We start from the raw sequence: 15,842 nt of genomic DNA, 5'->3' as shown, positions 1-15,842 counted from the left end.
TGATGTGAAATTTCGCCCATTGTTTTTAGCTATAAGTGAGAGAAACAACTTATGGATCTAGGTGTCATTTATCGATCTCCTCCTTTCTTCCTCTTCTCTCCAATCAACCCATTGCATGATCTACATAGTGTGAGGTTAGATCATAAGTTTCTTTTTGTGGAAGCACACCCATTGCCCTTGGTGTTTTTATGATCTATGGTGTTAAATGGAGTACTCCTTCCATTCCTTTATATAAGGTGTATTTTTTTGGGCGCGGTGACCAAGGGACAAAATTGAGGAGAATTTTGGACGAAAATACCCTTAGCTAATTAGGTAGTTAGCAGGTTAATTAGCGACAAATAAATAACCATCGGCCTAATAAAATGCAACTAAATCTCGCTGCACTAGAATAAGATCAATCAGTGGGATGCCGAGAGAGAGATGTGAGTGCATGCAATCAGGGAGAGAGATTCTTTTTTACTACCTTTCTATTGGGAACTACGTAGTACTTTTTATCTAAGGGATGTAATGGATGGCGGAAGGGTGCGCATGGAAAACTGCAAGGAAAAGAGAAATACACCTTACAATGTGAAATTTTTAGAAAAAAACTAATACACCTTGTATAAAGGAAGGGAAGGACCGAAGGAGTAATATTTATTCTAAGTGGTGACCACCTTAGGTGCCACAAGAGACAATTTAGGAAGATTGTTTGACCCCTCTTTTCTCCAAGGACAAGTGTCAACAAGATTAAGAGCATTTCGTAGCCTTTAGTGTCTTAGATACCATTGAGTCCTTAGGTATGTCGATACTATGCAAAAGAGGATACTGGTTTTCTAGTAAGGTGAAAATTTTGTTGCGAAGTGCTTAGAGATCAGACTCCGCCACTCAAAAGTCACATATTTCCTTTGCCTAACTCTCTCCATTCTTCATTTGTTCGGACCCTCCAACCACTTCTCACCAGGAGCCTTTGGCTCCTTTAGAGAGTTAATTCCTTTGTTCTGTGGGCCAGTCAGACCCCCAACCACTTTTTATCTAGATCATTCGAAGAAGTGAAAAACGAGTTATATATGTCATTCGAAACCTTCGAACCAACGCTGGACGAATCCTCTGAACAACATCCAGTAATTGTTTCCTTTGTTTCGTTTCCATTCATAGCCTCTTGGGACATTCCGCTCGGACACTCCGGGCCTATGTAAAGATGACACTTTTAGTTATTTTTGGTACCTCCAGGGTGAAATTGAAACCCGTGAGTTGTGCAAAAATTCGATGGTCACATTTCTGGGTCCAGCCTATATGCACTACCACCACCCACCCCATCATCCCACTCAGCATCTACCAAGTCTTGTTTTGAATTTGAAAGGGTATTCTACATCAACCCTAATGCTATTTTTTGATATTTTCTCTTTGTTTCCCAAGCTTATCTTTAAAATAACCAACCCCCAAACCTATGGATTCATTCAATGAAGTTTGAGTGTGGAGGAGATTACCTTTTGAAGAACAAGAGGGGTATTCATCACCAAGCAACCTCTTCTTGTTACTTTCAGTGGGTTTACGCTTCTTAGATCGACCAAGAGTGCTTGGGGGCCTTGAAGGTGTGAAGAAACCAATAAGTTTGTGAAGGCCAGAGATTGCTCGCTTTGTGTGAAGATCAACCATGGAGTGAGAATTTGATCTTAGTGGTATCAAGCTATGCTGGAATAGGTGCACAAACACTAAGTGTGCTTTTTATGAGTGATGTTGCCAATGCTTTGACATGTGTTGAACCAAGTCTTAGGAGTTTGTGTCTGAATCTCCATCAACAAGGAGTAGGATAATGCCAATTATCCAATCCTCGGGGGAGGGGGGAGGGGGGTAATCAGTGTTTGGGGGCATGATTAGTGTTTTCAATCCCTTTCATGAATCCCTTTACATTCAACTTCTGCTCTTTACTCTTTTTGGACTTGCATGTGTAGGATGTTCTAGGAAACTACAACCTTCGTCTGGAATTAACTGGCTGAAAATGAGTGTATCTAGATGCGTTTCAGTGTGTAGATACACTCATTTCAGTGGCAGTTAATTATGGACGGAGGGAGTGCTAGCTAATCTTAAAATCTATCACCAACTTTAAAATTGATTCACTTAGCTTTGCACTCATTGCATGTGTAATGATTCTAGTGAGAGTCTGAGAGCTTGTTTCACTTGGAGGACACCACCTCCCAGATGTTTATGTAGTATTGGTTTAATGATCTCTTTGTGAAGCTTGTGGAGAAGCCCAAGTTGTTTGTTAAGCCGATGTGGAGCTTGTTAGCTATCCATAGTGGATCGAATAGTAATCCCTAGAGAGGAGAGTGAACTAAGAGAGGGTCAGACCGCGGGCACCTCGATGAAGGCTGGAATATTAGTGGATATTTGAATCCTAGGAAATACATCAGTTGTCTCTTTCCCCCACTTCCAATCTACAATATGAATATTACACCTTGTTTCATTAAAACACTCAAGGGGCTATACGATATATCATGTGTAGAAGTAGGCCAACCATACTTGCTACTATTGATATATCTTGTGTAAAGTTTGAACTTTTTGCTTGCTTTTGTTAAAGCAAAACTTGTTTGGACATGGGTTATTGGTGCGCTTACTTGAGCCTATCATCTTTATAGACTGTGTTTGAAAATAACCAGGCTACTTTATTTCCATCTTAGAAATTAAGTTGAATTCGCACTTGCTATAAAATGGTATTCACCCCCTCTAGGCAACATCTAGATCCTTTCAGATTGGTTGTCCCATTCCAAAGGTTTAGAGTGATCCATCCACTCAACCTTAACTATCTCAACCTGAGTACAAACCTCTGGCTTAATAATTGCCATTAGGTGGACAATTATCAACATTATGTTTAAAACTTGTATAGTGGTCTCCTTCACTTGTATCCTAGTACTACTCTTATGACCTCTGTAATGATCATAACACTCCCACGATAGGTGTTTGTACACATTAAATATAATAAATATAGATATTATTTAACGAATCTCCCTTCCTATCTAGTATACCATCTTGGTAAGTCCTTAGGCAATAACCAGTGTGGATTGCATCGGTTGTGTGAGTGCTAGATCTTTGAGTGAAAATATTGATCAACCTTGGCTGAGACTCGCGAGTAAGACACCCATGAGCATTGTTCACCTCCTTAGAGGCTTCATCGTGGGTGCCCTCTTGGCCAAATGCCCTGCCACGATGTTTTGTGGATCCTTAGGGTGAAAGCCAAAATATATAGTTTCTGCAGGAGAGGGCTGTAACAACATCATCGCCACTTCCTGCTTGGAGGCACTGCCTTAAGAGATCTTGACCTAGTCAGTCGAGCTTCTATTGTAAGAGATGTCGTACTAGTAATGACGATGGAGGAGTTAACCCCGGGCAGTGTGGCGAGAAAAAGTAGCCACGACGTCTCTACAAACTGCCATGATTTGGTGGGGGTGTCAACTTTGGCTGCTTAGGTGGTCTTATGGCCAACATAGAAGCCAAAGCGGTGGTTTCAAAAGTTGTCGATGTGTTATAAGGTCTTGGCACTGGTTGTTTGGAAGGTAGAGTTGTCAATTCGACTAGTGAGCGACTTCAATGCCAATGTGCAAGTGAGGTCAAAGAGTCCATAAACCATTATCTTGTTGCAGAGTGCCGACATTGGTCTCTTTTTGGCAGAGCGTCAGTTTGAATGGTATGTGTTTTCGGTACATGTGTGCGTGTGGCGAGGACAATCACCTACACTAACACGACTCCAAATTTTTTTGGGTTAATCACAAGAAGTCATGCCAAAAAAGTGGTTAGGTGAACCTTAACTTTAGTTTGTCTTATAATTCCAATGACATGGTTGTTTCTTGTTAAGTGAACTTTGGTGCCATGCCAAGGGAAGCCAGCAATCCTTGAGCTCATGAACAAACAAAGTTTGTCCATACAAGCTCTAAGTGCATCACATGCTTTCAACACGTGTTTCTTATCTTTGATGTGGCGACCACCGTCATGGACGCACAATGAGACAATGTGGCATACCATTAGAAGCTCCTTGAATTAGAATTTCCGTCCCAACATACCTTGCACCACTTGGAGGTGTGTATCAAAATTATTGGGAAATTTGGTGGAAGAGTGCAGACTGTTAAATGCCACATGAGAATTCAAGAAGTTGTTAAATAACTCTCCAAGTTCATTGCTTATTCCCACTAATGAAGCCATGCAACTATTGAGTCGTTTTCGACTCTTTTCACGCCTAGCTAGGGGGTGGTGGGGAAGTTTGTCCGTGGTTATAAAACCCCCTTCTATCCATCCTTTTGGAATAACTCCATACTCCATCCTTTTAGAAATCTTTTTGTCAAAGCCATTTAGCTACAACCTTATGCATCAAGACCACAGAAGATTCTTAACACCATTACTCTCGTTATTTACCTAGATTTGCAAGAGGTAGCCTCCAGTTTACCATAATTCATGCTTTATGATCCCGACTATTTTATGTGGGTTAGTTCCAGTTTGTGGTTTTGCGTCGGACAATGGGTCGAAGTTGTTGCAACTTTGGGTCATTTCACCCATCGTATTGGTCGCATCCCACATTAGAAATCTTGTAACTAGTCACCATGTTCTATTCAATCCTACACAGTGAAGATTGGGCTACCTTTGGGGCATGAACTCCTCCATTGGGTCCGGTGCCCATCTATATGTGCGTATAAGTGTGCTACGAAGGTACGAAGCCGGAGCGGCAGTTCCGAAAATATAAAACCTTCATCTGTATAGAGTGACAACTCTTGTCACTAGGATGGAAAAATCGGCAGCTCGGTAGGGACGTGGCCTCAAAGTTGATGTCCGTGCAAGATGTATCGGTTTTGAAAAGGAAAAGAACTTATCTATTTGGTCAATCCATGGCGTTGTTAATCAAAAGATTCATGGGTTGCTGAAGGAAACATTCTCTTGTATAGATAGGGTGACAATAGTACCAAACTTTTAGTCAGATTATGTAATTTTATTGCTCCTTGTGTTATTTGTATTGCCATGATGTTTGATGAATAGATCGGAAGTTTTTTCGCCAAAAAAAGTAATGCAATAGAAGCAACAACCTTATGGTGCAAAAATAGAGAAACCTAATGCAGAGCGTTGGATCTCGGACGGATGCTCCAGATTTGCTGAGTGGGGGCTGGTGGAGGGACCTGTTCTCAGTTTAGGTGTTAGCCAATGGTTTTTCAAAAAAATGAACAGAGGCCTCACCAGCTAGGTACAGCCAATCCGAAATCCAACGGCCGTTCAGCTTTTTAAAACGTATCTTCGCACACTGATTTTGGAGGATGGAAGTTGCAAAACTTATTTCGTTGACAGCGGGGTGCAACCTAACTGGTAGTCCTACTGTAGTAGCAGCAGTAGCCCAGTAGGTACGAGACGCTGATGTCCGTCGTCTGTTGATGCGTGGTCACTGCCCAAGGTACAACTACAATTATACAGTCGTACTACTGCACAGCGACACGCGCCACATTACCGGCGCACGCGATGTCAGTACGAAGTATGAACGCGAGAAAAACCCTCGAGGATGCCGGCACCAACCGAACCAAACTTTCCAAATTGGCCGCAGAAGATCGAAAGACGGGAGGCAATCCTGGCCAACCGTCCCACGCAACGCAACGCAACTCCTCGATCGTCCACGGAAGTCGGGGCGAAGCGTAAGAAGCAACCGGCGAGCGATCAATTCCACGCGGAGCAGTCGACGGTCACCACTGGGCTGAGCTATCGACGTCGATCCGCGAACAGGGCCCCCCTCCCCAGCTACCGTCGGGTTGTGAACCCAACCTCGGGAGTCGCCTGTCAGGTCGTGTGTCTGTGCGTGACTCACACTGCTGCCTCCGTCGCTGCAACTTGTGGACTTGAACGCTTGTTGCTGTTCTAACGGACCCAGCGCTGCTACACGGACGACAGTTTTACAGCCGACGCCTGCACGATCCTACTTGGCAGCATCAAAAGCAAGCGTGCAGGCAGGAATCACTGTTGGGGAGGGATGCATCGTTCGCAGATCGTGCGTGTAGTGTCGTGTGTAAAGCAATTTCGTAACGGACCACCGGGAAACACCTACCGGGAAGCTCATAAAGAAGGACTTGATTAGATTGCGGTGCGTTAATGATTGACTTCGACGATCCTGTTGCTTCTGGTTTCTATGAGAAGAGAAGGTTTGGCAGAGACTCGAATCCTTCAGGGCTTTAGGCAACTAGTACGAGCGTGCAATAGATTGCTATGGACGGCTAGCTCCGGAAGTTTGATTCTGCTCGAAGATCAGATAGCGTGAATGTTCAGGATCATCTTATCCGTTCTAGACATTGGCAACAAAAAAGGGAACGCATATTTTGGAAACCCAAGCAAGCAACAGTGGAAGAGGTAATGCGCGCGGGAGGAGAGAAAGCATCATACGTACCGCACTGATCCGCCGTGGGCCCGCCGTCGCAGAAGCAGGCGAACCCCACCCCGCCGTGCGTCTGGTTGTGCCGGTAGCCGCACCATCCGCCGGAGCGCTCGCATGCGCCGCACTGCTCCGAGTGCGGGCTGTAGTTCAGCTCGAACCCGCCCTTGAGCACCTCGACGTATCTTGCCGCAGGAGGCGCCTCCATCATGGCCTTCTTATGAGCGTCCAGCACCGGCGCCACCACCGCCGCCTCGCACCCGTACTCGCTCGCTTCGTCCGTGTAGCCATCGCCCGCGAACGCGTACGAACTCCCGTTGTAGTCGGGACAGCCGGTCAGTTCCACGGCAGAGGGCCATGAGGCGTTCCTCTTGCAGTTGTAGAAGAAGGTGATGTTGGAGTCCGACTGCGTGAGCTGCAGCGCCGAGCCGGCGTCGATGGTGAAGTTGAAGTGGAGGTGCGGGCAGCTGGCCGTGTTGAGGGCTTCGGCCTCGACGTCGTCGACGAGGAAGACGGAGTGCGTGTCGTAGTCGATGCCCGAGACTCTGTACCGGTGGTGGGACTGGGCGGGGAGGATCAGCGTGGTGTTGCCCTCGCAGGCAAGGCCGAGGCCGCGGTAGCCGCAGTTGGAGGCCGAGGAGGAGTTCAGCCAGAACGGGTAGGCGATGGTCAGGCCGCCGCAGGTGGCGTTGCCGCAGGTGGGTGGGTACCCGTTGGCCGCGGCGAAGAGGAGCAGGACGGCGAGGAGGAGGAGGAGGAGGAGGGCAGGCATCGCGGCGGTGCGGATGAGCAAGAAGGGGAGGTGGGGGGCTGGGTGGAGTCGCGCCGACTAAGCTGGCGCGATCGTAGCGCGTGAGAGTCAAGTGAGGGTGTTAGGCGGGGACGACAGGTGCGTCGACTGGATGTGCAAATTTCGATCCTCCACGGAGCACGCGGCAGTGCGCGGTTGCACGATGATCCGACCTTGCATCACCCGTTATTCATTGCGGACGACGACGGGGGCGCACCGGGCGCCGGTGATGGGGATGGTCGTGGGCCGGAGTGCATTTTACAGTACAGGGTGATAAAGCCGCGTTGTTAGTTATCACTGTTCGGACACTTTGTTAATTTAGTTTGGACGATGATAACTGACACAGGTGCGGCATTTAGGGGTTGTGCCGCATGCCCTGTGTGACACGGAGACAACCCTGCCCGCACGACGGCGTCCGGGCGCACCCAGCCACAACTCGCATGTCCGGTGTGTCGCACAATCGCTCACACGTCCGGGCGAACGACCCCGCTTCCCACACAACCTAACATGCCCATCGTCTCTATCGGCCTTCGAACCCCAGTGCGACTTGCCGCCGTCGTCTCCTATCTCTCGATCACCTATCTCCATCGTCTTCCTTCTCTAGTTGCCAGACCAGATCTCTAGCGCCCCCACCCCCCTCTCGATCGACGGAAAACGCACGACGAGCCAACATGTCGATCTCCAACCTCCTCCTCTTTCTCCTCCTTCTGTCCCAAATAATTGCACTTCCAGGTTGCCCACGAAGATGGCGACTAAATCCACACTGTCATGGCAAACACACCACGGATTTGTGCTTGTTCCTGTCGTGGTTTTGCCACGACAGATGTCCTTGTGAAAGGACTTAGTGATGGAGCCATCGCTACGGGTTAGTTTAAAGGGGTTAAAGCGGACAAAGGACGCGAGAGTTTTATACTGGTTCGGCCCCTTACCATGAAGGTAAAAGCCTACTCCAGTTGTGATGGAATTGCTTGGGTTTCGATGACCAGGGAGCGAATCCGCTTTTCCTAATTCTCGAGTTGTTGTGTGTCCTCCTTAAACTGCCGCCGGGTCGCCCCTTTATATACATAGGTCGACGCCCGCCGGTTTACAGAGTCCCAAGCCGGATCATCATCGTGTCCAACTCGGTCTCTATTCCTTCTATCTTACAATACAAGTTACATGATAATGTTGGTTTATGTCTACAGGCCTTAACCCGCCTTTGGGCCTCGGGCCTTCATAAAGCGCCACCATCCTTTGTCTTCCTGGGCTTCTAATCATCATAGAGTTAACCCGGCCACTCCTGGCCGGTTTATGTCCAGTAATAATATCCCCAACATTAGGCTCCAGATTGATTTGAACTTATTCATGTCAATCTTCAACACTTAGAAAAATTCCTCCCCTTGCACCTTCGCATAGATCTTGTAAACCGCCCTGACGTCATCCTCCGGATTTGCAGTAAACCGCCGTGACGTCATCTGTTCATTTAAAGTAAAAAAAAAATACCCTTTCATTTATGAACATCCAACAATTGAAACGACAGCCTCGTTAGATATCCATTTATTTGGGCTCCTCGATTTCCACGCCTGTCGCTTATCTCTTTACCCTTATAAATAGAGGTGGAGGATCCCTTTCCCTTTCTTTCCTTCGCCTCTCCATCTCTTCTTCCTCCTTGCGACGCTCCTGCACCCGAGCGCCGCCGTCGTCGTCGAGCTTCATCTCTGCCTCACCATTGGCCGCTGCATCGACCTGATCGCACCAGAGAAATGCGGCGCCCCTCCGCTACTTCAACAGCCGCTGTAAGTCTCTCCCTTCTCTCCTCTGTAGATCCACTTAGGGTTCGTACGAGTTCATGGCGCTCTCTCCATGTTCTTCGTTAGTCCCTAGATAGCAGACCTCAGGCTTGATACGTTTTGTGCAGTAACTTTGATATTCCTTATCTCCGCCATCGAACCAAACTTTAAACACATAAGAACTTGATCTGGACCTTTTGTGAACTGCTTCAGGACTAAACTTTTTTTAGGTCTAGATATTTTTTCTTTTCCTGACTCACGGTAGATCCAAAATTCCAATGCAAACTTATGAAACCTGTTTTTCCTCACTTAGTCATTTCTGCCTTAGATCTGTGTCTTCCTTACCTGCATAGGCGGTTTATCCTTGTAGAAAGTAATCTGTCATATGCCATTAGTCCCCTTGTAAACCGTCCATCGTTTTACCATTTATAAACACTCTGTCGTAGGCGATTTATAACTTCCTCCGGTTTATCAATTTTACATGCTTAAATTTCTTTTTCGTCAACCTGTTGTACTTTATGCATTGTCATTATGAATCATAAACCGGCAGTAATCTTTTCCAGCTCTTCACTTGCAATGGCCAAACAATTCTATTCCTGTAACCGGGTCCCTTCCCGGGTTACTGAGGAACAACTGGATGGATGTGTCAAAATTGGCACCTTGCCGAAGAAGGATGAAATCCATTGGCGAGTTCCTGGTCCTGAATGCCCTCCTACTCCCAAAGACGTCGAAGTAGTAGTGTTTGCTGATCACATGGGCCGTGGTTTTAAACCGCTTGGATCCAAGTTCTTCCGTGATGTACTTGCCAGCTTTCAGATCCACCCTCAAGATATTGGACCCAACTATGTATCCAATATCTGCAACTTTCAGGTGTTTTGTGAGGCCTATCTACAAGAAGAACCGACTGTCGAGTTGTTCCGAGATTTCTTTCACTTCAACCGTCGCACTGAATTCGTAGACGGACCCAACACTGAACTTGGTGGCGTCTCTATTCAGAAAAGGAAGGATGTTAGCTTTCCTCACGCCAAACTTCACAACCACCCAAAGGATTGGAATCAAACTTAGTTCTATTGTAAGGACACTTCCCCCGAAGATGAGAATCCTCTGCCGGGCTATCGTGCTCACCGGCTTACCAATACACATCCACTTCCGCAACGGCTAACTGCCAGGGAACGGGCCTCGTATGCAGCACAACTCGCCAAGCTTAGAGCTTTCATGGCCGATGGTTTGACTGGTGTGGACTTTGTTCGTTGCTGGCTGACCTGGAGTATCTTGCCATTAAGTCGCCACTCCAGTTTAATGTGCGAGTACACTGGTGACCTAAAAGACTCTCAATGTCATATTAACATTTAGCTAACAGATGATAAAGTCACTGAGTCCGTCAAGAAAATGCTGAATGAACCGGAAGCTGTCTGCAGTAAAACCGGGCTAAGTCCCTTCTATACACGGAACAAACCGTCCGCTGTAAGAATTGCTTTGCTTTCGCTTTATATCTGGTATTCCTTGAACTGTTCAACTCTTAATATCCTCTGCCCATCCTTTAAACAGGGTGATGATCCTTTCTGGAAAAAGAAATCACAGGAGAAAGCGGTGAAACCTTCTCGACCTAAAACGAAAGCTGTCAAGAAAACTGTGAAGAGGAGGGCAACTGAACCCATCGGTTTAGAGCTTGATGACGACCCTGATGAACCGGAAGTAGAGGTAGAACTTGATTGTCTTGGTTCATTTTTCATGCACCTCATTGACATTGATTGTCTCTCTTCAGCAATAAGATCATCGTCTTGCTGCGGTGGATCATTGGGTATATCCTCAGGAATTGCCGCTTCAAGATCTGGTGTTTTGCCCGGTTCAAGGACGGCATCCTCTTCGGCCGCTTTGTCCAGGCGAGCCTTCTTGCTTGGCCTAGGCTTGGCCCTGAAAGGAATAACAAAATCAAATACAGCATATGTTCCAAGGCGATGTGCTGCAAATATTATGATAAGTATAGCTTACCCAAGCACCGTTTTGAGCGGTGGCAGCTGAGTAGCCGATGACTCGCCAGAGGATGAGTGGGAAGTAACCTGGTAATCGGAGTCAGATGGATTAAGAGGTTGACGAAAGCAGCCCGCTTTAGGACAAGCACTGACAAGCAAATTAGAGACCTCTGAACGGCGTTTCCGAACCGGACTGTTCGGTAAACCGGCGGAGGTAACTACCTGGCCGTTGTGCCGGGTTGTGCGACGAGCTTCGTGCTGTTGGGTCTTCATAAGAAATTTGGGATCCAAATAAGCAAGAGGATGAGAAAATTTAACTTTTCGGTTTGCCTGACGGATTTTTAGTGAAGGCAAAGGTCCTGAATCGGAAGAGAGAATAATTACCTCTACAACATCAGCATGGCTGGCTTCAGCATCATCCTGACAAATATCATCATCAATAAGACGCATGAAAAATAAGCCAAGTGAGTCAAGCCCTACTCAAGGTCCGGATTATCCACATCATCATCAGGGGCCGGATTAGAGGATGCAGTGGTTCTTTTCCTGTGGGCAGTCTTCTTCACAGCTTTAGTCTTTTGTCGGGTTTCCCTTTCCGGTTTGTCTGTTTTTTCTGGTTTTTCCCGCGGCAGTTTCTTGCTCCAAAATGGATCATTGCCCTGGTTACACAGATACTGATATTAAAACAATGACAAGATATATCAACAGCAGATTCAGCAAAAAGAAAAATCAAACTCTTACAGCTGGCGGTTTGTTGGTGGCACAGAAGGGAAGCAGGCCGGTTTTAGCACAAATGTGTTCCGGTTCATTCAGCATCTTATTCAAAGCCTCTGTGATTTCTTCATCAGTGAGCTGGATGTTGGAATGTCGCAGTGGATCATCAACACTGCCAGTATACTCGCACGTCAAACCAGAGCACTAACTAAGGGGCAGTATGCTCCATGATATCCAACAGCGGGCGAGATCAACCCCTGTTAAACCGTTGGCCATAAAGGCTCTGAGCTTCAACAGTTGAGGAGCATATTTGCTTCTCTCTTGGGCAGTCAACCTTTGCGGAAAGGGGTGTGTATTGCTGAGTCGCTCCGGACGAAAGCCAGGCAAGGGATTTTCACCAGCAGGGGAGGTGTCTTTGCAATAGAACCATGTTTGATTCCACTCTTTGGGGTGGCTGTGCAGTTTGGCGTGAGGGTATGTGACCTCTTTCCTTTTCTGAATCGCCACGCCACCCAACTCCGTATTGGAGCCGTCAGTAAACTCAGTACGGCGGTTTAGATGGAAACAGTCTCTGAACAATTCCACTATGGGCTCCTCTTGAAAGAACGCCTCACAGAGCACTTGGAAGTGACACATGTTTGTAACAGAGTTGGGGCCAGTATCTTGTGGATGGAGTTGAAAATCGGCTAAAACGTCCCGGTAAAATTTAGAACCGGGCGGCTTAAAGCCCCGGGCTAAGTGATCTACGAAAACGATGACCTCTCCTTCTTGAGGTGTGGGAGGGTATTCTTTGCCAGGAGCCCTCCAATGGATGGTATCTTTGCTGCCTAAAGCGCTGATCAGGACTAAATCGTCCAGTTGAGCCTCTGTGACGCGAGAAGGAACCCAGTTGCACTCGTATACTTGCTTGGCCATGATGAAATCTACAAGGTAGATGATCCCGGTTCAAAAATGCATTGATTAAGGTACATTGGTATGTGCAATGTTAAACCGGAGACAGATCTATCTAAACCGGAGTTTTATGAAGCAACAACAACTGGCGGTTCAACAAGGGGACTAATGGTATATACCGGTTTGGCAATTTTTCTACAAAGTTAAACTGCCTGATCTAAGCATTGAAACAGCTGAGATTGCGGATGGATAAGTATGCAGAAACAGATTTCACAAGATTTCTCTACAGCGTTGGATCTGAAGCAAGTTCAGAAAATAAGAAAAATATTCAAAAGCTCAAAGCGGAACAGTATTGAATCAATGGGCAGAAATATATGTGAGATCTATGGTCTTGGGCATGAAACTAAAGGCGGATACTAAAAGCTACCGCTACACAGAGCAGGGGTTCACAGATGCATCCAGGAGCTAGTATATGAACACGAACAGGTGATGAACACTGCAAGAACACGAAACCCTAGAACAGATCTGTGTTGAGAAGAGCAGAAGGCTTACCAGAGTTGAGGAAGACGCGGAAGGTTGCCGCGGTGCTCTGGTGCGTTTAGGTTGATGCAGCGGCCAAGGTTGGTGCAGAAGTTGACGGCGGCGGCGGAGCTCCGAGGATGGCGACGCGAGGAAGACGAAGAAGAAAGGCACGAAGGGGAGAAAAGAAATGACCCTTCGGTCCTATTTATAAGGCAAAAGGACATGTGTCAGGTGCGACAATCAAGGGGCCACGAAACGGAGCTGTCGCCTCGATTTCCGCAGATCTATTAAACAAGGAAGCATAATGGATAAGCTTCGTTATGACAGGTGACGTCACTCCGGTTTACAACAATCAGAGAAGATGACATCATGGCGGTTTACCAATTTATGAGAAGATGTTGAAGATGAAGTTTTTGCTAAAGGATTGACATGAACCCGTTCAAATCAATCTGGGGCCTAATGTTGGGGATATTACTGCTGGGCGTAAACCGGCCTATCTGGGCCGGGTCAACTTCATCAGTAGTTCAAGAGTGCTAAAGCCCAAGAAGACAGACAAGGGCCTAAGGCCCGTGGTCGGTTTTAGACTTGTAGCTGTAAACCGACATTTGTATATAAACTTGTATTGTAAGTTAGGAATAAGGAGAGACCAACCCGGATATGAATATGGACCGGTGTTGGGACTCTGTGAACCGACGGGCGTCACCCGTGTATATAAGGGGACGACCCGGCGGCGGTTCAAGGGCAGACAACAACTCGAGACATAGGCGAAGCTTGTTCGCTCCCTAGTCATCGAAATCCCATCAATTCCATCACAACTAGATGTAGGCTTTTACCTTCATCGAAGGGGCCGAACTAGTATAAACTCTCTTGCGTCCCTGTGTCCACTTTAACCCCTTCAAGCTAACCCGTCGCGATGGCTCCACGACTAAGTCCTTTCTCTAGGACATCTGCCGTGACAAAACCACGACAGATCCAAAATTTCTTTTGAAGAAGCAGCAGCATGAGGCTCTCCGCACAACCTGGCATAGCGGCCAAACTGTCACTTCGACCGGTTTACCGAACACCCCGGTTCGAAAACACCGACCTGAGGTCTCACCCACTTCTGACACTTCTTATCCCAAGGCAGGCTATTTCTGAAAACCTCTTAATCCGTCCGATTTGAATTATCAGGTAACACCTCCTTCATCATCCGGCGAATCGACGGCCACACAACTCCCTCCTCTTAAGACCGTTGCTGGGTAAGTCTTTCAACTAATCTTTTGATGCTTTACACTTTGTATGCTATGCTAACCTTTGCATTTGTTCTTTTTGGAGCCAAGGCTAGACCCAGTAAGAAGGCTCGGGTGAATAACCCGTCTGACGACCATGTGGTGATTGAACCGGAGCCGACTACAGAACTAGAAGGTCCAAATACTGAGGCCACGTTTGACGAACCGCCCCCTCAATATCATAACGTTGATGAACAAACAGAAGTTGATACCGCTGTGCAAGCTGATAAACCGGCAAGTCCAGTCCGAACTGATGATGGACCTTCTAGTCCAGTTAAGGCTACTGATATTCCATCAACTCCAGAAAAGGCTGCTAGCGACAAGGAAGATGAGGTTATCATTACTGGCGTCGGCCACACCTCCCATGGTCATCCTGTTGTATTGGCAAAACATAGTGCCAAAGAAGAACGTGCTGCCATGGAGAAAGGCAAGTGGAGCACCGATTTATCAAGCTATGCCCACCTTAACGCCCAAGAGCTCCATTCTGGTTTTCTGAACCATTTGTACACAAACCGTGACTATGAAGTCGGTTTAGTGAATTTGATGAAGGAACGTTATGAAGTAAGTACAAATCCTTTTCTCTCTTAAGTCCAATCGTAAGTACCTATTCCAGTAGCTCCCAAGGGCCGATTTATGATAATAATCAAAAACTGGGACGTCATAATACCATACTTCTGCATACTTATCTTCCAAGGGTCGGTTGATCCTTTCAAAATGAACCGGTACTTGAGCATTGTATCCTCACAACTTTCGCCTGTGTAGTCCCCAAGGGCCGATTTACCTTTCCAAGGTGAACCGGGACTTTAACCACTGTTACTTTTGAGCAGACATACATTAGCCCCCAAGTGCCAAGAATAATGCTTGCATGATACTTGGGACTTTGAAATAATTTTCTAGAATGAAGCGAGTAGGCATTATCCCCCAAGTGCAAAGTGCATGACTTGTTATACGCTTCGTACTTCAAATATATACAACCCGTTGATGACATGTCTGTTCTTTATAGGCCGAGTTTGGCAAAAAGGACGCCCAAACCGCTGATCTTCAAGAAAACATCAAATCTCAGCAAGTGGAGGCTTCTAAAGCCAAAGAGGAACTGACTAATGCCTTAGCAGCCATGGAGAAGCTGAAGGAAAACTTTAAGAAGGAACATGCAGATTGGGATACAGAGAAGGCCGCTTTAGCAAAGAAAGCCAAGGACGTAGAAGCAACCCTTAAACCGGTGGTTGAAGAACTGACCGGTTTAAAGCGGCAAATAAATGCTATGACCTCTGCTGTATTTGGTAAGTGCCCTCATCTGATATGTTTCAAGTCCCCTTTACCTTACCAGTTACCGGTTTACTGATGCTTGCAATGTCACAGGGACCCGCATTACCCATCTGGGCTCCGATATGCGGATGAAGCTGAAAGCTGCGTATACTTTGATAGAGAAGCTATATTCCGGATCCCAATGAGCTATTTGCACTGCTGCTTATAACAAGCCTCCTCCGTCTTTGATAAAGGAAACCATCGAGAAGTTGTCAATGTTGCCCGCCCGGTTGGATGAACTTAAGA

The 15,842-nt window shown here is 46.7% G+C and overlaps 1 protein-coding gene across 1 annotated transcript in view; it reads right to left on the bottom strand.

Moving 5' to 3' along the window:
* The window catches only part of LOC119268766 (LEAF RUST 10 DISEASE-RESISTANCE LOCUS RECEPTOR-LIKE PROTEIN KINASE-like 1.2), a 22,019-nt gene extending 14,759 nt beyond the window's left edge, over positions 1 to 7,260 (bottom strand). The window contains exon 1 of the mRNA XM_037550475.1: positions 6,383 to 7,260. Coding sequence (XP_037406372.1) covers positions 6,383 to 7,139 — 757 coding nt within the window. The 5' untranslated portion in view covers positions 7,140 to 7,260. The remainder of the gene's footprint in view (positions 1 to 6,382) is intronic.
* Between the last annotated feature and the right edge of the window lie 8,582 nt (positions 7,261 to 15,842).

This window comes from Triticum dicoccoides, chromosome 3A (assembly GCF_002162155.2).
Source record: "Triticum dicoccoides isolate Atlit2015 ecotype Zavitan chromosome 3A, WEW_v2.0, whole genome shotgun sequence".
In the NCBI taxonomy this organism is placed as follows: Eukaryota; Viridiplantae; Streptophyta; class Magnoliopsida; order Poales; family Poaceae; genus Triticum; species Triticum dicoccoides.
Note: the sequence above shows the minus strand (reverse complement) of the source record. Positions and strands in the feature narration are given on the sequence as shown.